Below are 25,418 nucleotides of genomic sequence, written 5' to 3' on the forward strand. Positions count from 1 at the left end.
CACATGGACCGAGCGGTGCAGCGAGTGGAAGCAACAATACAGCCGACAAGGGGGAGTTTCTTCTTGCGAAGCGCATGCAATCCCTACAAAAATTCCCGGTGACTTCAGATCCAAGGAGGTGGTGATATCCATGGGAGCACGATTCAAACTCGAGTCCTCTCACTTGGAGTAGGAGTTCAGCTTCAGCAGCCCTTGGAGCCAATGCGCTGCTCTCTTTGCGTCTCTTTTCTTGTTTAACATAAACTAAAACAGATGGAATAATGTTTGTTTAATATAAAACATTTTAGCGCTGGAAGAAGAAAAACTCACAGGCTCTCTAACTTTTGGACTGTAGTTAGGTGCTGATTTTTTAACCTGAGGACATTCTGCATAGTCTTACCTGGGCATTATGAGGAGGTATCCAGGCTTTCCTTCTTGGGAGAGGATACCATCTTGCTGAACTCGTGTAGCATAGTAGTGATTTTTTTTTTTTTAATTTGCAAATATTTTAGTGGCTCTCGATATAACTGTAACGCGATCTGCCCTTTTACGCGGTAGTTTCAAAACTGAAAAACTGAAAATGCCCAAAATGGACCGAGCGGGATTTGCTGTTTTAATGGTTCTGACTATTGCACTGCTGCGACTTGGTGATAGTCACAAGGACGCAACAGGTGGGAGAAAAGAGGGTGCGGGCGCAGGACGGTCGGTCTGGGACCAGCAGCAGTCCCGGGTGAGGAGTCAAGGTCGTTCGCCAAGGGGACCAGGAGACGATGCATCCTCCAGACCATCTAATGAAAGCTCTCCTGGGTCCATCCAGTCTAGAACTGTTGTCCGCCTTCCCAGGGGCACATCATCCCAAGGGGATGGCAAGCATACATCCAAAGCAGGACCGGCTCATGTTGCAGGCAGCTCCCGGGAAGACCTCGCCTCTGGTGCGCTGCGCACCGCCAGACACCCGGTCAGCCAGAACTCCCCACAGCACAGAACCAGAGTGAACCGCAGGCAGAGCATCAAGCCCAGCTCTGCCAGCACAAGGCGACTTGTTGGGTAAGAGTGACAGCCAAGTGCTACAAGCATGTTTTACTTTTCTTTATCAAACTGTCCAAGCAATTTAGCTTCACTGTATGTGCAGCTCTTTCAGGAATTTGTGTGACCTATTTTACTGTACTCCAGTCCATGTGGTTTACTGTAAAGTGGTGGTGGCCCACTTTAGCAGGAACTTTCTTCCTGCAAGGCAAACCAAGATGATGTAACTTAACCCACAGAAAGTGGCTGTAAACTGTTTCATCAACACAAGCTACTTGGATAATGTGCATATGACCCACTATGTGAAAGTACTGTACTCCAAATAAATATACCTATGCATATCTCCAATGTATGTATTTTGACATTAGGGTCAATGCAGGACATGAATTAATAGCTGAGGTTAAACACTGATGATTACAATGCTGATAATTGAAGCATCTGAGCAGCAAATGTGAATAGGTGAACTGCTTTTGAACTGATTTGAAACTCATGCAGCTCTTCATTATGACCATTTCCTCTCATTACTACAAATTACACTATATTTAAATTGCAGCAGAAGGGGAGAACTGACTGCATGCCACTTCAGCGTGTGTGCCCCAGTTTGGGATATCCACACTGTTGCCTGTGGCCATGTATTGTAGTGGCTTAACTGGAGACTTGCCTGGTGAACATTTGCAAATTCGCTTAGTGATCAGAAACACCTGTTTCTCCGATGGCCCTCTGTCAATGCTGCAAATCCCTTTTTTTGTCTCTGTTAATCTCTGAACAGGACGATGGGTTGTTTCCATATTAGAGCTCTTTTCTTTTTGTTAAATGAACCCTTGTGCATCCAGTCCTGTTTATTTCATAGGGACAAAGCATGATACACACTGGAGGGGAGGGTGTTTACATAATAATCAGGGGGGATTTGAATGGCTTGGGTTGCAGACACTGAAATATAAATGAAATATCTCTTTTGTCCCTCTTACTTTTAGGAAATATATTATTTATATGCTCAATTTATAGGAGACTCTTTACAAGCAATTGGAGGATTCAAGCAATTGGTTTGCCATCTGTAGGCATGCATATAATGTGTACTCACCTGCCTTAAGCCTTCACTATGAAAAAGAGGAAAAGGACTTATGCCCTGAACATATCTGTCACTCAGACAGTTGCAGTGATGCATGCTGAATTGAGGTGCTGTCTATTTAAAGCAGTGAATAAAGAAAATAGCTGCTTGTACTGTAGTATTAGATCCAACATGCTTTATTGCAGCGTGGGCCGAATGCCTTGCTTGACACTGCCAAAAAAGCATACTCCAGTGTTGAATGAATAGGGTTCTTTGAGTTTTAAAGAAGCATAAATGTGGTGTTACATAAATCTGCAGCAACATTACCTTATGGTAGTCTGAGCAGTGATTTTAACAGGTTGATTCATTAGTTTCAGAAGAATCATCTGCTGCTTATTAGAGTATTTTCATGACACATTTCCTCTTGGAATTCCCACTCAGCTTAGTCATTTACGGTACCCTGCGGCACTGGCAGCGCTAGGTTCACTTAACGGTCCTTTACATTTGAATTGACTCAGTATGACTCCCCTTTCTGTTTTCAGTGCACCTGTCAGACGTTTGAGTGATCCAGATAGCTCAGCGATGAAATAATACCCCACCTCCTCATGTTCGGGGTTCAAATAGAAGTATAACAAGGTGTGAACAAGGTCTTATCTGTGTTTTAACCTGGGGCCTACTAATTATGCTGGATAAAATTCTCCATTACATACATGTGTCCCTTGATGGAATTTGAATGTGGTGACTGATGTCTTTGGCACGAGTCTGATCTGATGTGTGTGATTCATGTCAGAGCTAAGCCCGCCAGATCAAGGCCCCAAACAACTGCATGTTATCTCTGTGACATCTCACTCGCAGTATCTAATGAGAGCAATCCGACTGAGGTCAGTGAGTCAATCCCTGTTATCTCCTCAAATCACCACGAGTCAGACATCCACTTACTGTAATATCTTGTGAAAAGATGATGGGGCACAGATCCATGCCAACGCATTGACTGTTGCCCTGAAGTTGCTCATGCGGTCTGGTGCCTTTTCATCTATCTCTCTGCAAGAAATTAGCCTCTGTTGCAAGTGCGGATTAAAGAGTGCAAAGAATCCAGTTATGACTGTTTAAAACTTGTCATCTCTCATTTGCTCAGTGATTTATAGAAGATGCAGGGTGATTTTCATGTCCCATGTGTCTCGCATAATCCCTTCAAGGCTCAGATAACTGTATTTGTTTTCACTTTGGACTCTCGCATAACAGATTAAGTTTCATGACATGCCTTGACATTCTTATTGAATAAAATGCAATTAAAGTGAAATCTCAGTGGTGTTCATATCAATAGTCCAGCCACATCAGAATGATCTGAAGCTATAACAGCTTTAGAGATCAGATCCTTTTGTCATGCAGGTGTGAGGCCTTTCACATAATTGTTATTACTATATGGATTATGAGGAGGCCCTCTTCATTAACGTATGTCTGAAACAGTATGATCAGTGTTTAATTCACCCTGTTTTTTTGGGATATGTCTTCCTTCGTTCAGGCCTAACGTGTGTGGAGGTCAGCAGTGCTGCTCTGGCTGGGCTGTGGCACCAGGAACCAATCGCTGCATAAAACGTAAGTAAAACATTTAACATATAAAACCTGAATAAATGTGAAAATTACCATTTCATTCATCTACTAAAACTTAATTGTTCGCAAACTCAGCTCCTAAATGTTTCTAAAGAGCGTGCATTATCTATATTAGAGCGTTCTCCACCAGTAAACTACCCAGACCGCGAGGCTTTACAACAGTATGCAGACAGACTGAAAAATAACATAGTAAATGGCTACTAATAGCTATCCTGTCAAGTAGAATTGCCCTATGAAAGTTTTCCTAGGGTGTTATTGCCCCCATGTTCATGTTCATCATGTGGTGTTTGCCTTTTCTTTTAATGTAAGATCCTTGCATGGAAATTACCAGCACTATAAGCACTTGGCTTTTCTTTTTGACTCAAGCCCCTTAATTATGGGTGGAACAGCTTCTTCTTTTATTTTACCAGGGCAGTATTGGATATCTGAACTGCAAGATAATTAAAAATGGAGAAAAGACATCAGCTGTGAATGAATAATTGTGCCACAACTTAGAATTGGTACTTTTTGTTATTTCTGTCTGAAGCTAAACTGAGTTGGTCACAGTCTTGTCACGTAAGGCTTGCTCTTGTTAAAAAAAAAGCTCAAAATAGAACTTACAATGCAACTTACACCAGATGTACCCTTTGCATGTCATGTTTCAATTGAGGTTTATTCCTACCATTGTTTCTTGGAGGCAGAAATAACAGGTTGGAATTTGAGTTTTTTTAGTCACAGTTATCTTTAAATTTTACAAGTAAAGTTAAAAAAAACACACTGCAGCTGGCATCTATCTATCTATCTATCTATCTATCTATTTATCTATCTATCTATCTACTTGTTTACTGTTTTCTCTCTTTCTATATCTCTTTCTTACACACACATACATGCACAGTTCACTCACAATTTTAGCCAGTCGATTACACAACATGCTGATTGGCCCCAGCAGCCTCCTAATTAGATCTCCTTCCCCCTTGCCCACCCCAAAGCCTCCCTCCATTTTTTTCTCAAGTCCCGGCTAAAGGCACACTTACCGAGGTGTAAATTACATTTAACATTGAGCTGTAGTTACCCAAATTAAAAGAGTAAATACTTTTAATCTGCCAGAAAGTAACAGGTCCAGTCTAACGCGCCTATGTTAAATAAGGCAGTGCATCTGAGCAAGCCAGGGGTCTGTCCAAGCATCTGGACCCTCTTACAGCTTGGCCCTCACCCAGGTCTGACTGGAGGCTATGCTATCATCAGCTGAGTGAAGCCCCATGGCCGGCAAGGTGCCAACACAAAGGCCCCAGACTGGAGTGGGGACTGGAAGCCCCCACGTAGAAGACCTCCATGGAGAAAACAGGCTCAGGCTATCTTTACTCTGTCCTCGCATGAGACCCACGGCCGCTTTATTAGGAGATGGCAGCATGAGAAAACATGTTCACAGTGGGGGAAAGAAAAGGAACAAACCTGTCGGCTGGAAGCATAAGTAAAAACATATCGTGGCTGAGCTGTGTCTAGGAAATTCTCAGTGAAGAGATTGAAGTAATGTCTAATATTACAGAAAAAAGTGTCAGCTGCAGGCTTGACCCATGAGACTGGATTGGGTGTCTTGAATTATGGACTCCTTCTTGAATTGGTTTGAGCTCAGAGCAAATTGTGACAGGTCTTGTGTGTTAAAATCACAATAAAAAAAATTGTGTTTATAAATATCCTGACAATAAGGGATGTACATCTTAAATGACAATTAAATGGCTCATAAAACCTTAAAATAAAGTAGATGTTGATGAAAAAAGATTATTAGAATATGTATTACCCTAAAAACAGAGGTGTTGCTTGTTCAATAAACATAACAAGTGTGACGTAATTTTAAAGCAACCTGGTGGTAATTAGCAATTGGCAGCAAGGGGAGGGTGATCTGGGCAACCGTACCACCCAACCTATACTTTGCTGGCTCGTTAAAAAATATGTGACAGGAATTGGATCACTAGTCGACCAGGGAGTGCGCCTACATTCCTTTAGAAATGTGTTTATAAAAAGGTCTAAATCTGGGTCTCAGTTGGTCTGGTTCTAGATTGTTGTCTGGCTCTCTGAAGACTAAAGCCTGCCCATGTCCTGGCAGGTTTGTTGTCTCTGTTTTGGCTTCAGGATGGATGGTTAGCAGACTTATTTGTGTATTAAAGCAAAGTCCATGTGCTGAAAATAGCCATGTTTGTGATAGAACACTTTGATCCATTACGCAGAACAGAACATTGTCTTTCCACTGCTGGTTACGGTTATTTATTTTCTAGTCAAGAAGGTAACCACTGTAATTCAAGATAGACATTGATAGGTTTTTATGACTGAGGTTTACCTAAATAATTTTGATTTTATTAACGGTGGACAAGAACCAAAGGTGTGTGTGTGTGTATTGTTTTGGCGGCTGGTAAAGTGAGGCCAGGTGTAAGCTTGGCTGTAGTTCTACCTGTTTACTTGCAAGCTGGACTGAAGCTCCCGTTGAGATAAATGGAGCATGTTGTTTCTGTATCAGCATTTATAGTGTTCCCCACTGTGCTGATATTCACATCTGCTCATCAGAAGTATTATTGCTAAGATGACGGAGACCATGTTGCCGCCCAGTCACGACCCAGCAGTAGTCCCAACTGAGTAATAAGATGAGACCGTCCGTCAGCTGCAGTACTGTTAAAACTGCCATGACACAAAAAGTGACTCAAAATGTCTTGAAATGTCTTGAGCCTTAATGCAAATCTCTGTTGAGAAATTTCCACTGTTTTTCATACTGATTTAAAACAATATTTCACCAATCTCAAAATCTACCAACACCATTAAGTTGTGGGAATGTTACACACCTGCCTAAATAGTAATTCCCAAAAAAGACACAGATTGTTGATTCAGTAAAATCTCTGCTGTTTGTTTGAATTGGGAAATGCCACAGAAATCTGTTTACAAAACAGTGAGTTACCTACCTGTGGACTTAAATGAAAGTTGAATTGCTGGCATGTTTTAGGATAAATACTGTAACCTTCAATTAGATCTTGTACATCAGTGTAGAATTACTGTTTTCAAGTTTTGGTTTACAACATTTCTCAAAGAAAACCCCCACTAACAATTAAAGTTAGATCCAACTTCAGTTTAAATCCAACTTTTTTTTTTAAAGTGTGCTTTTGAATGGGACTTTCTCACATTTGGGCTGTTAATATATTGTTGGATTAAAAAAAATCTATACCCCTTACAATGAAGAGGGCTTTGTGACCTCTTTGGTGACCTCTAGTGGAGGCCAAATCCCCAGGTTGGGGACCAATCTAATACTATAGATTTTTAAATATTTCACAGGATAAGTGAAAGGTTTTGACCTGCTGGTGGTGCCAGAGGAAAAGTCAAGGGATCACCATTGTCATTAAACTTCATCCTCAAAGCACATTAATATCTGTACCAAATTATTTAATGGCAGTCAATGCAATAATTGTTAAAATATTTCCATCTGAACCAAAGTGGTGGACTGACCACCACATGGCTAGCTCATACTGGCAGGGTCATTATACACAAGAGTCATCTTATTTTGCTCTGGCTATTTTAAGAATTGGATTAGTAGCCAGGGCTGCCACACACACAGTGAATGTATAAGACAATAAAGAATACTTCAGACAGGAGAGCTAGGGAATGAGCCCCTGCATCCCAGACAGAAACTGGCTTTACATTTTACTCAAGCCCATTGCGCTCCCTTAAGTGCAGTCTTTGAGATTCTGCAGCAGAATTCATTTCACCACACTATACATCACAATATTTTGGTGAAAGCACGTGATGTATATAGCAACATGCTGCAAGTACAGCCAGCATTGAGAGCATGACCCCCCCCCCCTCCAAAAAAAGCGCACACATGGCCCTTGATTTAAACCTGCTGCTGTCTTAGAGACTGCAGATGAAAGGTGCATCCTTCATGTAGAGGAATAAAGTTGTTTTCAGTCTCTTAAGCAGTTGGTGATTGACAGAGTGAAACACGGTAGAAAGGAGTTTCTTTTTGATTGCCTTCCAGCTTTCTTTGGCCTGCTGTGCCGCTCAGGGCCCCATCCCAACCCTAAAATAACTCCTCATGCAGAAAGTCTCTCCCTCCCTCTGTCTTTATGCTTACCTCCCCCTTTCACAAGGTAGCTCTCCCTCTCTTTCCAAACAAAAAATATAGCATGTAGCATGTTTCTCTGCAGTAATTCAGTCAGGTCCCCAGTGCCAGTTGAACAGGATTAAAGCCCTCCTGTGTGGATACACTGAGTCATGTCAGTCGTGTTAAAGGCTTGACTCAGCTGCTCAACTTTTTTATGGTTACCTCATTCTACACTTAAAACATTTGTTGGTTGAATTAAGTGAAGGCTCATTTAAAGTCCAAAAGAGGAAATTAGATTTTCATGGATGGTCAACCCATCAAACTGTGGGTTTTATGTGAATTATTTAATGAAATAATAATATATTTTTAACTTAAGTAAAAATTCAACAATTGCTACAATTTTGTTGAATCATTTATCACAATTGCTCTTTAGATTTGTAAACTTCATGTGTGAAATGCATTTAATGCTTGTCTTTTGTTTCCACATGTGTTAAGCAGCTGATAAAGTATCAAGGACATACAGTCCATGTGTGAACACTTTCTAACCTCCAAAACAGCACCCAAAAATGTAGGTTCACCATCACTCCACACCATTCACTTCACCTAATAGATACAAGCCGTGTTAGTTTGCCCGTTGTTAACCTCCCTAAAGCATGACAGAATATCCAAATATATCATCACTGATCTCACTGTCAGATATTTGCCTTCTGCATTCACACACAAACTCATGATGAACTTCAAGAAGTTGGCCGGTTACACATAGCAATATGTTATTTGCTCTTAAGTCAGATATGTGTGTGTTTTTTGTGGAGAGAAAGGAGATTTATTGTGCATAACAAATACTTGAACTGCACTGTAAAGGTTTGTCATGGCATGTACACTTCAGAGTAGTGTATGTAGTGTAGTGTATGACATTCAATTAAAGGTCATGAGTCAGACTCGAGCACATGATGCAGGACCAGGACTTTCCTGCTGAATAGCACTACTCAGTGCTTTTGTTTTTCAGTAGAGTTACTGTGCATATGAGTCAATATCCTGTGGAAAATGTGGAATTTTTAATCTGTAGCGTCACACAGGGAGCTGCAGAGTTGTAAGTTGTATACTACTGATCAGTTAAAAACAATGTTGTTGTTTTAGTTCTCAGTTTATATGATGCAGATGAATTTAATGATGAGCAGTTATATCTCACTAATCAAATTATACATTTGCCAATGTTGTGCAGCATTCACATTACTGAAAGTGAAAAATAAAGCAACTTTATTTTCCCAAAGCTTAAAAAAAAAGACTTAACACCGATGAGAACCAGAGTTCTCTGTTTTACAAGAACAGGAGGAGGTTTTTAAAATGCTGGTCTTAGTGGTAACATCGTTGAGCTGAGGTTGAAAATACTGCTACGCAGACAGCCACAAAAGCCCTCCTCAGCTTTATATGCCGAGTGCAGTTCTGTGGGGGTTGCATAGTTCACAGTTCAGGGGTATAACACTCCCTTGGCAGCCCTGTGGAGAGTTATAGCCCATTAGACAGATCCTATAATTAATACACATCCCATCTTCCCAAAACCCATCATTAGCTGAGACACTGGACAGCTCGCTCTCACTTGGTCTCCCCAAACCAGGAGTGCTGCTTTCTCCACTCCAGCTGGTGTGTCTGTTTGTAGGTTGCAATTGGGTCCTGTTTTGGCCTCATGCACCACATGTTTTTCTAATTGCTACCATAGACAAAAGTTTAGTAAAAATGAGGTACTACTCAGTGTCTGGCCCTAGAGGTCTTCCTGTAGATTTACTTTTTTGTTTATTTGTACATATTTAGTCATAAGCTATTGATAATACAGAAATAACTGACAGAACAAAAGAACAAAGAACAAAAGACTGTGAGATGCTGGAGTGTATTTTTAGTGATACTTTTTTTTAAGGGCCTGTATGTCATCACACATCATTCAGCATTTAGCCTAGAAAGAAACTAGCGACACTGGGCTTGATTGACACTTACAGAGCAACATTAACAGCAAGTTCCCATCTCTTTAAGTCACACACACGCTCTCTGAGGCCACAGTGTTGCCAGGGCAGCCCTCACCAACCATATATCATAGCACCCTCCTGCGTAAAGACCATATGGAAGTTGTTGTGATGTGATCCCTCAGGAGGATGGGGTTTGTGGCTTTTTGGTGTGCACCACGTCTCACAGAGTCAGCTTTACAAGTTTCGGGCACACGCCCCCAGATCTAGATATCCGCCACAGAGTGTCCCGGCATGTGGATCATTAGAAGCTCAGTGCAGGAGTTTAAGGCATGCGGTGGAGGCACGATATAGCGTGGCTAAAAGTAATGTACACAGTGTCATGGGTCAGCTGTAGGTTAACAAAATCTGCCCACAGGGCCGGTGGGTTTGGGGAACTAAAAGCTCCAACTACTGTATTGGACTGGGAAAAAAACCCTCACTATGATTGAAAAATGTGCATCTATGACAGAGGCACCTTAATTTGGTGAAATATTACCCATGTAAGATTCACCACTGGGAGAAAAGGATCAGTCAAACAGTGTCAGGCTCCCTCCCGTCTGTTTCTGATTAGACCAATAGAAAAGAGTTTAATTCTGAACGTTTAATGAAAGCAGCAGAGTTACGGTAACAGCAGTTTGGGTGTAGACAGCAAAGTAAGCTTTTGGCAAGCCTGAATTGATAGCAATTGCACTGGCAACCATGTGGAAATCACATGTTGGAAAGAGATTAACACTCACTTGAAATGATTAGCATTGAGACGCAATTGTATTAACTGCTCAATAGACCAATTCTTACTTCTTCAGTGGGTAGTGTGTTCGGATGAGAGGCACATTTTGAAGCTTGTCTCTCACTGCTGCCTCCCACAATCTATCTTACAACACTTGACCTATTTCATGAGATCTTGTCAAGTTTTGTGGTGACTCCGATAGAGAGGCCCCTGCTGTCATCACAGGAGGTTCACCAGACCACATATTCCGTCACAAGAGTTTTACAGTTGTCTGTGCAAAGTACTGTACTCAACAATGGCCAAGCTGCAATAGCCAATCAGAGGTAAGTCGCTGCAACCATAATGTAATTTCCAATGACATTTTATCTGTCATTCTTATTTCCTAACTTCCTGTCTCTCAGTTACAGGTTTGAAAGGGCCTTTAGTCAAGCCTTTTGTCATATTCCACTAAATTCCCAGACTCTAAATCTCATAATGGCGCATAATACGCTCAGCCTGTAGAAAGTCCTTCCTAAGATTATCACAATGCTTTCAGTATCAATATTATTTTCATAAATGTCAGGTTACCCCTGGTAGCACTGTTGACCTGCGTAAAGTGGGGAGATACCTCTACATGTTTGAGTTATGTCAGATACTGGTTTCAAATTGCCCCTTGCTGAATGAATGGACTATAAAGTTTTGATGTGCTGTATTACGTTGAGTCAGAGAGAGGGGAAGGCGAATCTCATGTGGATTGTAATGGGCTGGAAACAGGCACTAAGTTGGAAATGAGAGTCCAGTGGAGGGGGAATAAGAATGGTAATTTTCCCGAGATATACACGCATATGTAATCCTACCCTTATAACAGGTAACTGTAACCCACTAGAGACATTATAAACAATACTTACCTCAATAAAGACCCCTGGGTTGCTTTAATATACATACAGGATTTCAGTGTGATCACCTCAAATCCAACCAAGAACTTTGACAATACAAATAACTTAGTTTTATGGTTTATTTTATGAGAAAACTGTTTGTTTGACCCCTAACAGAATATTATGTGTAGAAGGATGAATACTTGCATTAACTTTAGCTGTCAGGCATTTCTTTAGAGATGTAAGACAGGCATCCCGATGAATATCATTATGTAGCTAAAGTTTGAGAGGCCTGGAGGTAAAAGACATATACAGACTTCAGACTTACTTAAATCTGATGTTTGGGGATGTTGTAACTTAGCCCAAAGAAAACGCTGGTTCTATATTAATAATGTGTTTTATTACTGATTCGTCTGGATCAGCATGTTTGTTTGGAAGGTCCGAAGCTGCCAACAACAGTCTTAATAGTCTTCTCTTTTCAGATGACTGGATCTGGACACAACCTCCCAAAACTTGGCCAGTCTGTCTCAGTCATAATTAAGGCTGAAGTGGCAATGCCAGGAATGTTTGCCATTTCTCCTCTTTTATTTCCGATGGATTCTCATTTTATTATTACTCTCGCAAAGTAATAATTGCTGCGCATATTTGTGAAATGGATGGAATGTGAGGCAATTAGTTTTAATGATGTGCAAGACAAATCTGCACGACAGCAATTACTGTGACAATGTGTTCAACAGCCCAGAGGCAGGGCCCTGAGACAACATAGACAGGCAGTGACACTGTATGCCACGGCCACGCAAGAGGCTTCATGTGGGGCACATGTCAGGCCCAGAGTCACTGACCTGTCCACTCTATTGTCAGTACAGGCGACATGTTTGTCTGGTGTCGATTTGGTGCCTCGCAGCTGAAAAAGGGGACACACGTCACACGATTGAACACATATCCCAACATAAGCCAACCGTGAACCTCCATTTATTGGCTTGTTTTTCTGGCCCACGCTGTTTCTCATTTCAGTTCAGACAGTTTATTTTAAGAATGCAGTTTCACACATTACGGAGATCTGCCCTCCTACAGCATAATGTCACTGGAATCTGTGGCCTTTTTGATCCGCCGCTTCATCCCCAAACTTGAGGTTAAACAGACTCCGGACAAGACGGTGGCACCCAGCCAGCCCGTACTTTAGTTCGATGATGTATTTAACTCCTTGCCAAACAGAGCTCAGGCAATTCCTGTTTTATTCCATGATGGAAAATTCAGATCACATACCAAGTTATACAAATCCACAACCACTTTTCTCTAAATGTGTACGCTTCATCAAAAAAGTGGCTTCATTTTCCTCAGAGTAGTTAAAACAAAATGCTTGAGTGAATTAGCTTGGTCTAAATAAAATTTGCTTCACCATGAAGCACAGGAGAGTGGTAATTGTGTGATATTTAATCCCCAATTTGTTATTTTTTCTCATCATACCACAGCCTGACAGTACTTTATGCAGTGGTCTTTTGATAAACATGCATCATGATCCGAGACAACTCAGGAGTCCTTTCTGGGAATATATCCATGGAAATAAAGTCTGAAGTTTCAGTTGTTATACAGCGCTGTCATGTTTTGAGCTCATGTCATCAGGAACAGGATTTTTGGGGTCCAGTGTGCTTTCACTCAAGACTAAAAGAAACATAAAGTGAGCCTGCAATATTGCAATAACAGGAAGTGTGCAGCAGGTAGAGCGCTGTTCGCACCCAGTGGGGCCCTTTCGACTACCAGCACTCCTCAGTGCCAAGAGCTGTGGCAGTGTTCCTGCCTGCGATCTGTCAGTGTCCACAGCATCTGTGTCAATAGCATTCCATAGCCCTGTTGACAGAGTGCCGCTGTTTGCTTTAGCCACCACAGACCAGTGGCCTGATTTACTGTTTGAGGACAATGTCATAAATCCTCAAGTGTCTCTACTACATACATTTGTGTCACAAGATCGAGGACTTGTTTACTTTGAATTGCATGCCACAGGTCTTTCAGTACTTGAAGTAGCAGGAAGGTGATGGTAGCATGTGGGGGTGGGCTGGTAGAATGACACAGATTATTTTTCCATGACCATGCAATGACCTCAGTGCTGTGTATTCGCAGACTATTGATAAATATTATGCACACATTTATCTTTTAAGTACAGTTAAGCCCCTTTAGATTTAGTTTGTTTTTCAAATACAAGATATAGCTCTGCAGGCCATTTCTTTGATGAAGTGTCTGCTATTTACAGTTGAACTTTCCAGTTTTTCCTATTCGCTCTTTTTTTATGACCTCTTAGTTTTATTACCTTTTTAAGCTGCCTGTGTTACAGTGAAGGCACGCTGGATTCTCCATCAGCAATGAAAGGTATTTTTAGGAAATCACTCCGTATAGAAATTCCCTAAACCGAGTCATGAACCTTGCTTATAGACTTTACCTTGGTGAGCAATTGGATAAGGATTTAATGTAAGTGATCATATACATTTAGACTAAACAGGGCAGTTAAAGACTCAAGAGAAATTGAACATGACAGCCCCTCCAGGCTCTGCACTGTATAAAAGGGACGAAAAGGGTTGAGAAGTGAAACTAATGGCCCCTTGATTGAATCAATTTAAAGTGAGCCCCGGTGTTGAGATCAGGGAAAGCCATTTCTGCTACTGCTCCTTTATACAAGAGGGGCACATGTTCTAACATTACCTGCTGAAACTTGATCTCCATCTGTGCTCTCTCTTCAGCTGACTGCCAGCCCCCCTGCCAGAACCGTGGCTCCTGCAGCCGGCCACAGACCTGTGTGTGTCGCTCAGGCTTCCAGGGGCCCCGCTGTGAGGAGGTGGCCCCAGAGCAGGTGTACATCCGCGACAGAGGTGCCCTGAGGCGTGTTCAACCCGGGATCAACCCTTTCCAGAGAGACCAACCACGGAGACGGCCCTCAGAAAGGCAAGCCATCGATACCACCCCACGACCTGCCACTACCAGACAGCCTGCTCACACTGTGTAAGTGATGCAGCTGTGCCTCCTTACCTCTTCCTATTATAGCCAGGAAGCCTCACAGCTATGCCTAATAAGGAAGGTTCAAACAAATTACATTTTGAGAGAAGTGTTACTGACTAATGGCCCAATCAGGGCTAGTTGCTGAACTACTCTATGCTAGCTGTCAAGCCACAAATTACCAACATTTTTTTTAATTAATATTTTTAGTAAAACAAACATAACGTTATTAGTTACCAAGCTTCTTCGTATTTTCTGTTACCCCCTTCTAGCAATTTGTCAGTATGGTTCCTAGCTAGCTATCTTGCTAACTGTTAGATAACTAGCATCAACTGCCAGTTAGCAAGCTTGTTAGCTAGACCGCCAATGGGACAAGGTTATGCAGTTTATTCAAAATTTGTTCTGGACTCCAGTCTCATAACTGACTACAAACCATACAGTTAGTGTTATACAGCGTAGGACTGCTAATAAGCTACACTAGCTTCCTCCATTTTGGACCGCTCTCCTTCAAAGGTCAGTATGGTTTACTTTTAGTCAGCAGTGCAAATTTGCATGCCAGTTTATCTTGACATGGAAGATTTGTGTGTGACATGTGATGTAATTGTGTGCCCAAGCTAGCAAAATCCAATAATCGGATTTTACATTGAAATAATTTGCTGTTTTAAAAGCTGGTTTGATACCTTTATCATTTAGCACTCAGCATAAGAGATTCTTAAGTTCTGCTTTGGTTTCCATAAAACTCATGGAAATAATGTGATGCTAACTTTAATACGAGCAGGATTTGGTTTATATCTCCTAATCCACAATGTCACTCCTGCTGCCCAACCACAGACTTTAGTCTTATGCCATGTAGCACATTCTTCATTTCTGTGTATATTATTTAATAATGAAGCGTTGACATTCTCACCATTTTTTGCATTAAAATATATTATTCACAAATCAGAACAAAGGTAAACATAGCCTATGTCTGACTATACTGTCTGCTGTGGTTTTTCACAGCCACATATTTGTTTAAACTACCATTACTGTCATACAGGCAGGCTCACAGAAAACAAATTGATACACTGCACTTTTAGAGATTATTAAACGCTCTTGAACAAACAGTAGTTCATTATGCTCCTGTTCAACGCTGGTTGTGTTTATCGTTGCAATAAATCAGACCAGATGACTGGGTTCATATGTTAAATCTTTAATACTCTCTAAGTAAAACAAATACTACGTTAAGCAAGTAAGTATTTGCTGCCTTGCTTGAAAAGGTATTAAGGTAAATCTACAAAATGTAGAAAAATCGTTGCATGATTTAACAGGCAGAGGTATTAACCCATGCTATTTGCTATGAAAATAGACTTGGATTATTATATTTTCTTTAGGCTTTGAGTGTTTCAGTTTGTTCTTTGATTTACTGGAATAACTGTGACCATAATACTAATAATTGCTCAGATGAAGGCTTCTTTTCAGTACATTCAGCAAATTCTCCAAAGGCTGCTAATCAGACGGGTCTTATAGTGTCTTGGCTTTAATGCCTGAATGTTTTTTTTCCAGTCTTGTTGGAAATAACTTTTTGGTTTGATTAATTACTTTGCCACAGCTAGAAGTATATTCTTGATCAAGGATGTGGAAAGGGGTTAATTGTTTCTGGGAATATTTTGAAGGATTGCTTACAGTTTCAGATGTATCTTGTCAAATTGCTCTCTATTTTGGACTCAGGCCTAGTGCTTTTCTAATCCTCTCACAGTCGGTTTAAGTGCCATAATTTGTTTGGGCACTGAGGTCATCATTTACTTTTTAGCCAGTTTGTCATCTGGCTAATTTCTATCCACCAAACCGCTTAAACATTCTCAATTACAACTGACATTTATGGTGCTCCTCATGCTAATTGAGAGGGTCTTGTGTCATTTTGTACTTTCGCTGGTGTTATGGAATTACGCTGGCTTACCCATCCACATGTTTGTGGTAGCTAAATGAAATTCTACTAAATGTTTTGACAGATGGTTCATGAGAGACTTTTTATACATCCTCCTTCCCAAAACGATTATCTTGGAGTCATAGTAAATCTTCTAATCAATACAAGACCTCTGAAGACTGCACAGTTGCTATGCATATGTTTTCTTTGTTCTTGAATCACAGGACATTTTTGTGTCCTGAGTCACATATCTGGACAAATTGAAAGAGACAAGGCTGCAGGTTAAAATTGTAAGAGGCAGACAGTGTTCCTGAGTCACACATGCCCTAACAGTGACTGTGTCCACCTTTCATGCTTCTGCTGAAGCTGACTAACTGTTAACAAGAAGTGCTATTAAGCTCGAGATGAGCCATTTCCCTCTACTGTAGTGCAAAATTTCAAGGATGGTGCTCCAGCTAATCCAATTATTAGTTGTTGTAATGGAGTGTACAGATTTCTCTGAAACTTGCAGGACAGGAAGAAACCATTGCCAAAATTGTAAAATGTTTTCATTAAAACATTATTCAAAGAATTGTTAGAATATTTGAATCTGTTTCATTGGTACTTACAGGAAGGTATTGAGTGCTTGTGTAATACACATTAAAGCTCAGCCCTTGTGAACGAGCAGCAAATGGTCTGCATTGTCTTGGCCCAGAATGATCTTTTAGGGGTGGAACAGTGCTCCCCCTGGAAAAGTGCTGGATGCAAGTCTTGGTTTCATATATCAGGCTGAGGTTCCACTGATTCCAAAGCCAAGAAAGCACGAGCAATGTGAGGTCACAGAGTGAGAGTGAGATAGAGAGACAGACACCCGTGCCAACTGGGCTCAATTAAGAGTGAGTAAGAAGAGGAGTAGGGAGGACAGACACTGGGGTTCAGACAGATCATGTTGGTCTTTCTCCTACTTATATTCACAGAGAGCAAAGGTCACCATATAGCACCCAGCTAGTCTCCTTTCATTTCTCCCTACTAGAGAAGGTGTGAGGTACTATATATGTCTGTCTTGGAGCAGATTTGGCTTGTTATGTCAGCAGCACCCTGTTACTGACCCAGCCTGTCAAGAGGCGCCAAAAACAAGAAATAGTGTGTAGACGGAATGAAACAGACAAGCAGTGGGGGAACACCAAAGAATGATAATAAGAGACAGCAGCAATCAGAGAGAGAAAGTGATCTGTCTAGTGGGACAAGGTAAGGTGACAGCAGTGGTTTAAAGTCCAGATTGTTGTCCAGAATCTGTTAAACTTTCTGATGTCCAGACCTGCTACTTGGCCTCATGTCTCACTGTCCAGTCAGTTCTGGTTTACAGTTATGAAACCATGCTGCGTGCACATCAGTAGGCGGCAGACAGAGAAACTAGTGTTTGCGGTTGACTTTTTTTTTAGGTTTGTCTGTGTCTCAGTGTAGATGATGCTTAACTCAATTTTCAGAAGACCAGCACCTACACACTTTGTGGCTAGGAGCAGGCTTTTTTGATTAGGCTGTGAGCAATCGAAAGAGATTTTGTGGTTTGGTTACTGTTTGAGGTTAAGTGTTTTTTACTAAACTATTGACTCAGTGCTGGATTAAGGACATTCCAGTATTTCCCTTGTGTCTACATGTTACCAGCAAAACAATATGTTCACTCTCTGACTTACACCTTGACATGTGGTTGTCAATAGTTGATTTTTAAACATATCATGTCATAATATGAACAGTACAACCAATTCTGTTTTTTGGTTTTGTTTGAAATTGATCAATGTTTTGGAATTGAAAAAAATCTGGCTGATAGTACACATAACACATTTTAATTAGGATCCTTTTACATTTTTTAAAGAATTGTGAACAATGTGTCAGTGACCTGGACAGTGGGCAAAAAAAATGTATCAGTGCTCATTAGTGAACAGTCAGTGCTATAGCAACAGTGTTTCTACATTATGTCAAACTAGGGCTGCAGCTAATTATTATTTTCATGATCAATTAGTTTGCTGGTTTATAAAATGTCAGAAAATAATGAAAAATGATGATCACTGTTTCCCAAGCTCTGGTTGCGACATCTTGTTTTTTCCAAACCAACAGTTCATAACCCAAAGATGTTCAGTTTACTATCATAAAAGCCTCAAGAAACCAAGAAATATTCACATCTGAGAAGCTGAAATTGGGTTATTGTTTGTATTTTTCCTAAAAAGTGATTCAAAAATGATAAACCAACTATCAAAGTGGTTGCCAGTACTATGCTGGTCAATTTTCTGTCACTCAACTAATTGATTAGTCAACTAAGCATTGTAGCTCTACCTAAAACATATTATTGCCATTTCTTTACTGCAGCATTTCTTATAGGTTCACAAGTACAATACCAATATATCTGCAATAAGTTAACACAGCTAGTTCTCCACCAGACTTTCAATATTCTTTTTTGGCATTTACCCAACAGTATATTGAAAGAATTAAAAACATATTCCTTAGGGTTTTCATTTCCTCCTGAATTCAGCAAAATGTAGAAACAACTCAAGACAAAATGGACAATGTCTATTTCACAAGGGAAATTTTAAAATGCTTTGAATATACCCTGTCCCTGCCCAGGCCAGCAGCACTCAGAAATCCTCTTTTAGAGTCTAAATTTTCCTTTTATGATTATTATTTTGGGGTATGAATTTTTCAACTGCTGTTCCAAAGTCAAGAATGAATTTTCAGTCTCAACTTGGATGGGAAGTCCTTAAAGTACTAAAATGAAATTCGAGCTTTTACAATACCATGGCAACTGGGCAAACTCTGTCTGCTGTAATATGACAGAAAGCCCCAAAACAGTTACTAAATTGACCTTGTGCCAAGAATATTTTATCCTTTCTCCATTGCTTTCTCCTTTTATGTTGGCCACATCCATGGTGACAAATCTGCCCATCCAGAAAAACTTAAGCTCAGATGGAATTTCTCTCAAAATCTAATGCCCTGTTTGGGCACAGCTGCCCTCTGAAATGTTATTTTAAAGAATATGAATCATAAATAGTCTCACTGAATGAATCCAGCACATTTAAGAATGACAGCCTAGAGTTTAAGTGTTGGTGGGATGGACAAAACATATGAGCGGGTTCTGGGACATGGGAACACAAATGTGTACCTACTCCCTCTTGTATTCCTGTCTCCAATCATCTACATCTCCTCTGACCCTTCCAACTGTGTCCCAAATGTCCCATCTGCTGGTTCTGTAGGATTAAAACTGTAAAGTTTAAAATAGGTACATCCTATATGCAGCTGGCAAACAAATAACTGTTTCCTCTTCTGACATGTACTGGTTTTGCTGTGGAACAAATGCTTTTCACTGTAACCCATCGTTTCCTGTGAGCACTGTGCTCAGCAGTAGTGAAAGGCTTGTCCCTGTCAGCATGAGATCCTGTAGATCACAGTTAGTTTGTCAGCTCCCACTATGAAGGTCATGGCCAGTGGTGAACACTCCTGGCTGAGCTGGAACAGTGATAACGCATAGAGGACGTATTCACCACCTCCTATGAGTCCTTCATATCAACTCCACACCCCCACCGTTCTCTGACATCAGTCCTCTGCAGGAAACAGAGCAGGGCAGAGCAGGATGTGTGCACAGTGTGCAGGTCATACCTCCAAAGGTCATCACTCTGTGGTCTCTGTTACATAATCAGACTAAAAAAGGCTGACAGCACCTACCTGGACAACAGAGCTGTACAGTGATACTGCATTCAGTTTCAAGTTATCATGTTTTCTGAACTGGAGCTGACATGTGATGCATAGATAGTTAATTTGCCTCATCTACATGCAGGTGGTTGAGTCGTTAAGAGTGCATGCCATATACGCAGCGGACCCTGGTTCGATTCCCGCCCGGATGACCTTCGCTGCATGTCACACATCATGATCTAGTATTGTTATGGAAAACAGTCTAGTCTTGGGTTTGCAGTTAAATATGTTATTTAGCCTCTGTTATGGCACTCCTCATTGCTTCACCAACTTTGTGATGTGATGAAAATGCATCAGTCATACAAGCCCCTCACTGCGATAGCACATATAAGAGGTAATGATATTAAGTATCTACATTTTCTGTGTGAAAAAACAAAGCCTAGTGTGTAGCCACAGCATAGAATCATCATAGCATGTGTCCCAATTGCCAACCACAAAGAATGCAGCCAAGCGTATAAGTTACCTCTAAAGTTTACCTTTGTAATCCTTGAGATGGAGAATAACATTACTGCCGTTCTGACAACTTTCCAAAGTTATAAACTGCTATGAAATGTTCTGACTTTTGATAAGCCTTCAAAATCATGGATCTGTTACTCAAACTGCCTTTCCTAGATTGTATTTCACCATCTTAACAGTAACTGAAACAATCAAGCCCCACATTGCAATCTTCAGCATCTAAATCATTTTGTTTTCTCGAAAGACAGAGGCAACAATATTGCAGAGATTAAATAAAGCTACCGTTATGTCAATGAATCTCAAACCAGTTTTTATTATAGGTTCTTGAACCAACTGTCTTTAGATGAAACCAAACCACTTTATTCAAAAAAAAAGTTCAATGTGCCTCATAGGCATATAGTGAACATTTGATTGGGCCTCGATTATGTGATTAGGTGATCTCAATACAATGTCATTTGATTCCATTTGATAAAGTATAATCATATTGACACACACAATAACATGATATACAATACGATATGATACTTATACATTATGAAAGAGCAGTAAAACGATACAATATGAAAGGATATTTTGGAACACAATATGTCTGATGATACACATGAAACACTTGAGTAAGTATGTTGATAAATTGCCATTCTCACTAGAGATTAATCAGTATCAGAAGAGTTGGATCTGTGTACTCTCATTTCTCCATTGATTATTGATTTGAAATGTTTTAAATTATATTTCAATTTATCAGTGTTTGGCCCACTGCTTAAAACAGTAATTTTAATTTAATTTAGAAAATTGCAATTTGCTTCAGCAATGACAAATTTGGTCACACCCAGTACCATATTGAGATGTGGAAGAAAAGCAAAAACACCTAGTCACCCAGCCCATGATAGACTCTTAAGAGGATGATACTTTCTCCGCATGAACTGCTATGCTTATATCGGCCCCACCGTTTGCCTGGTGACTAATCGGCTTGGTGGTTGTGTGGCTTGTTGACTCAAGGCTTTGCACATGGCCATACAGTCATTCCTCAGAGGAAACTGTGGTCATAGTGGGAGTTCTCCATGTTAGTCATGGATCACTGTTTGCTTTTACTCCCACTCCAGACAAACCACACCACCAGCATTGACGGGGGATGCTGTCAAAACCCTATAGGTGACCTCAGCACCTGTATGGAAATATTGTTTTATTGTCACCAGCAGTGCTCTTGGTAGCAACAGAAATGCAGAGATTGAATAATCATTAACATTGAAAGGCAGGAGTGGAAATTCGCTTTAAAGAAGTTTCTCATAACTCAGTTCAGAGGATAATAAATTCAAAAGAACAGCCCAAATCCCCCAGTAGCTTTCTATCTCATAATACTCTTGATGCCTTAGACTTTGATAAGATATATGTGGTCTTAAGACTAAAATATATATCTAAACATTCAGCTTGGGAAAGTTTTCCTACTGTACCAGCTGGCAGTCTGCTTTGTTACTCAAAGAAGATGTGTCCAGAATCATCCGCTAGTCTCCCTTTTTGACTGCTGCCAAAACAGGGGAGGCCTGCAGATGGGGAGGCGAGCTAAAGTAGAGAGAAAGGGTGACACTTCCACTACCACTTCCTACCACAATGCAAGAGCGACGGCAGAATATCTTCTTTTTGGGAGCTGCCATCTTGCTTGTATGACATCATTTAGAGCAAGATTATGCATATTATGGTGCCTTTTCACTATATAGTTCTAGCACTACTCGGCTTGACTCGGTATGGTTCCAGGAACGGCATTTTCCATTACAGAAAAGTACCTACTCAACGTGGGCGGGGTCGTCATAGCACGGCTCCGCGAAACTGCCGTGACTTCGTTTTATACGTGACACAAACACATAAACAATGGAGGACATGGAGGCAGTGGTGTACTTGCTGCTGTATGTGGTTTTCTGTCACACACAAAGCAAGAGAAGAGAAACGAATTGCTGTAACGCTGTTGCCGGTATTTAAAAATGGCGGGTTTGATTCTTCCAGCAGGTTTGACTCTTCCAGCGACAACTCTTCTGATCAATCAGTGGGCAGCAGTCTGTTGATGTCACAGTCGAGTCGAGTCGAGCCGAGTCGAGTCGTGCTGGAACTGTGTAGTGGAAAAGCGCCTTTAGAGTTGGGTGATGGACTGCGGGACACACCCTCTCAGCTGACCCACTGCCTGATGGAGGTTTGAGAGCATCTGTCACTGCTGTCAGTCATTTTAATATTGTCAAATAACTAAATAAAGATAAAATAATAAGAAAATTGAGAACTTGAACAGACATCAGTGTGATGTGAACTACTGAAAATGATAATCCTTTTTTTTTTGGCTCATGTCTCATCCGCTAACATTGAGGGGCAGGACCTATGCTGCAGCCAGCCACCAGGGGGCAATCGAGATGTTGTGGCTTCATTTTTTAGGAGCAGGCATGATGTCCATGTTTAAATAGAGTCAATTCCCATAGGTTGCATGTGCTGCTCTCTTCTGAATAGGCTCTATCTTTCCTCTAAATCAAGCATATGACCATGTGTCTAGAGTTGTGATTTGTATCCCTGTGTGGGTAGACTGGGAATGAACTTGAACAGGGTCAGGTTAACTGACATTCGGCTTGTGGATGCAGGCGTGTTTGTCTTGCGTGCTGGTGCTACAAACTTGACCTTTGCCCTGACCCTGGTCCCTTGTGAGCATTTTCACTTGCGATATGACTGGGAAAGGGCTTTCCGGAACATGACTGGACATCCTCTGCTATAGTTTTGTCGTGTTGGGGGGGGGCATTGTGTACCTCTGCTACTGTGGATTTAACGTCAACATGGCAGAGTGCAGACTAAGCTGTGGAGGCCACACTGTCCTCAGGTGAACCCGCCTCAGGCTGGAAAAAGGAAGGAAATGGTTAATATTGTGTAAGATATGATTGTAGAAAATGAACAAAGATTGATTCCACATATGCTGTAACATGTGTGTGGAAGACAGACTAAATGTGCTGTAGATTTTTTGAATTTGAGGAAGCTTAACACGCAACAATATTGACTGAGCCAGGCCAGGAAGAGTTGGTGTGTTTCTTTCTACAAATACAGAGCCAAATGAGTCCCATGAGTGTTTGGCTTCCTGCTAGGCCAGAGGGAACAAAGGACCATAGAGAGCGCAGCACTCAGCGTGGGACAGATATGTCTTTCTCTCTCTCTCTCTCCATCCCAACCCTCCAAAGCCTTGTCCGAATCATGCTCCCTGTGCCGCACTGCCAGCGGGCCCAGCATCTTCAGCCAAATCCTACTCATCAAGCAGGCCTGTGCAGATGCAGCTGTCAGAGGGACAAATACTGTATTGCAGTTATAGGAAGAGGGGCGCCTACCCCAGAATGCACTCCAGCCTCCAGCTCCGGAGCTGAGGCAGATGGAGACAGCATCAATCAGGTTCATCTCCCAGATATGTGGCATGTTGTTGAAAGCATAAATTAGCAGTATATCTGTGAAAGGGACCAGTTAATCCATTCAGATGTCAGGATGGATGGTTCCTTTGGGCCCGAGTGATACAGTAGACCTCAACTTCCAGCTTCAAAACCAGCAAATGGACACATCTAACAGCTCAAACCTGCACATTTGAATTTCTTATATCTTTATGTCTAGATATCAAAACCCAACTTTGTGTTGGCCTTCTTCATGCTGCATTTTTCATTCATGTTTTCTGCAAACTTGCAATAAAGTTTTTATTGCTTTTCAACCCAATGTTACAGGCCTATTCAAAAGCCCCCTCAATCACCTCACTTATTGCAAACCTCTTTGGCTTGTTGTCAGAGCAGTCTGACATATGACACTAACCAGCATAGGCATAGCCTCAGTCAGCACTTCGTAATGTCTCTTCCTGCTGACCTGTCTTGTGGCATTTTACTAAGTGAATGATCAGAACAACTACAATAAACTGGAGAGTATTGAATGGCCTCTCAGCTCACCATGTCTCCAGGCATTTTGATTCTGGCCCCTGAACCACAGCAACCACACTGCTTTACTTCCATCCCCAATCAGGCCCCTCTGGACTTCTTGTAGCTTGCAAACCCCACTTTATAAATGCTAAAGGTGAAAACAGTCAGGTTGGCACTGCAATTGCCCCCCTGGAGATGAAAAGAGAACTGTTTATTTCACAGCTTTTGGCCTGTGATCGAGTAGACAGGAGCAGTCATATGTTTTGATCATGTAATGTCTGAAAACCTCAATGAGGTCAAATTTACAGAAAATCTATTTTCATGCAGGCAGTGGGAGAAATTATACCTATAAAATTAAGTGGAACTTAATCTCTTCATTTGTCTGTGTAGCACTTTGGCTGATCCAAATAACAGTCTTCGCTAAATAAATTTCTCAAGAACCTTTGCTGCGTTCCATTCTGTTCTAGGCCCAGTTGTTGCTCTAATATAAGCCTCATCCCCTAGGGGAGAAAAAAAATCTTTCTGAATCAATCCAACTCCACTGTAATTCATTTCACCCAGGCTCTGGCTGCTACTAGCGGGATTCCTGGAAGGCCGTCCAGACAGAGAGAGCATGATTTAATCCAGCCTCCATGGCTGGTGCGATAAGCCCTCAGACACACCCAGATTTTCACAAGGGGAAATATTCTGCCAGGACCCACAATTATCCAAGTCATAATGACTAGAGATGTTATCAAAGAAAGACTGAGCCTTAATTGCTCACTGATGTTTGGCCTTATGCGGCCACGTATTTGAGAAGAACTTGTCCTTGTTTCAGGAGAAAGAAGCGTATCGGTCTTGCACATGTTTCTGCGCTGGTGTTTTTCTGTTATTTCTAGTTTCATACGGCACATAATGGACTACTGGCACTACTGACAACTTTGACTGTAATTTCCAAGGAGCATTCTTTTTTAAATTTTTCCCTCTGTTTTGACTATTCACAACTAATGTGTTAAACTTGATGCTGGAAGGTTGATTTTGTTAACTTTGGACTAAGCCAGACTAGCTGTTTCCCACTGTTACAAGTCTTAATGCTAAACTAAGGGCGCTATTATGCTACAGTACAGCAAGAATGAGTTCATTTGACATGTCGTTGTCCGTCCAA

General features: G+C 41.2%; 1 protein-coding gene across 1 annotated transcript in view; it reads left to right on the forward strand.

Annotated features, from left to right (window-relative positions):
- Nucleotides 1-568: 568 nt before the first annotated feature.
- Nucleotides 569-25,418, forward strand: part of LOC128375217 (latent-transforming growth factor beta-binding protein 2-like) — an 80,344-nt gene continuing 55,494 nt past the window's right edge. The window contains exons 1-3 of the mRNA XM_053335508.1: nucleotides 569-1,026; nucleotides 3,576-3,649; nucleotides 14,035-14,293. Of these exons, the coding sequence (XP_053191483.1) occupies nucleotides 569-1,026; nucleotides 3,576-3,649; nucleotides 14,035-14,293 (791 nt within the window). The remainder of the gene's footprint in view (nucleotides 1,027-3,575; nucleotides 3,650-14,034; nucleotides 14,294-25,418) is intronic.

Source organism: Scomber japonicus, chromosome 16, assembly GCF_027409825.1.
Source record: "Scomber japonicus isolate fScoJap1 chromosome 16, fScoJap1.pri, whole genome shotgun sequence".
In the NCBI taxonomy this organism is placed as follows: domain Eukaryota; kingdom Metazoa; phylum Chordata; class Actinopteri; order Scombriformes; family Scombridae; genus Scomber; species Scomber japonicus.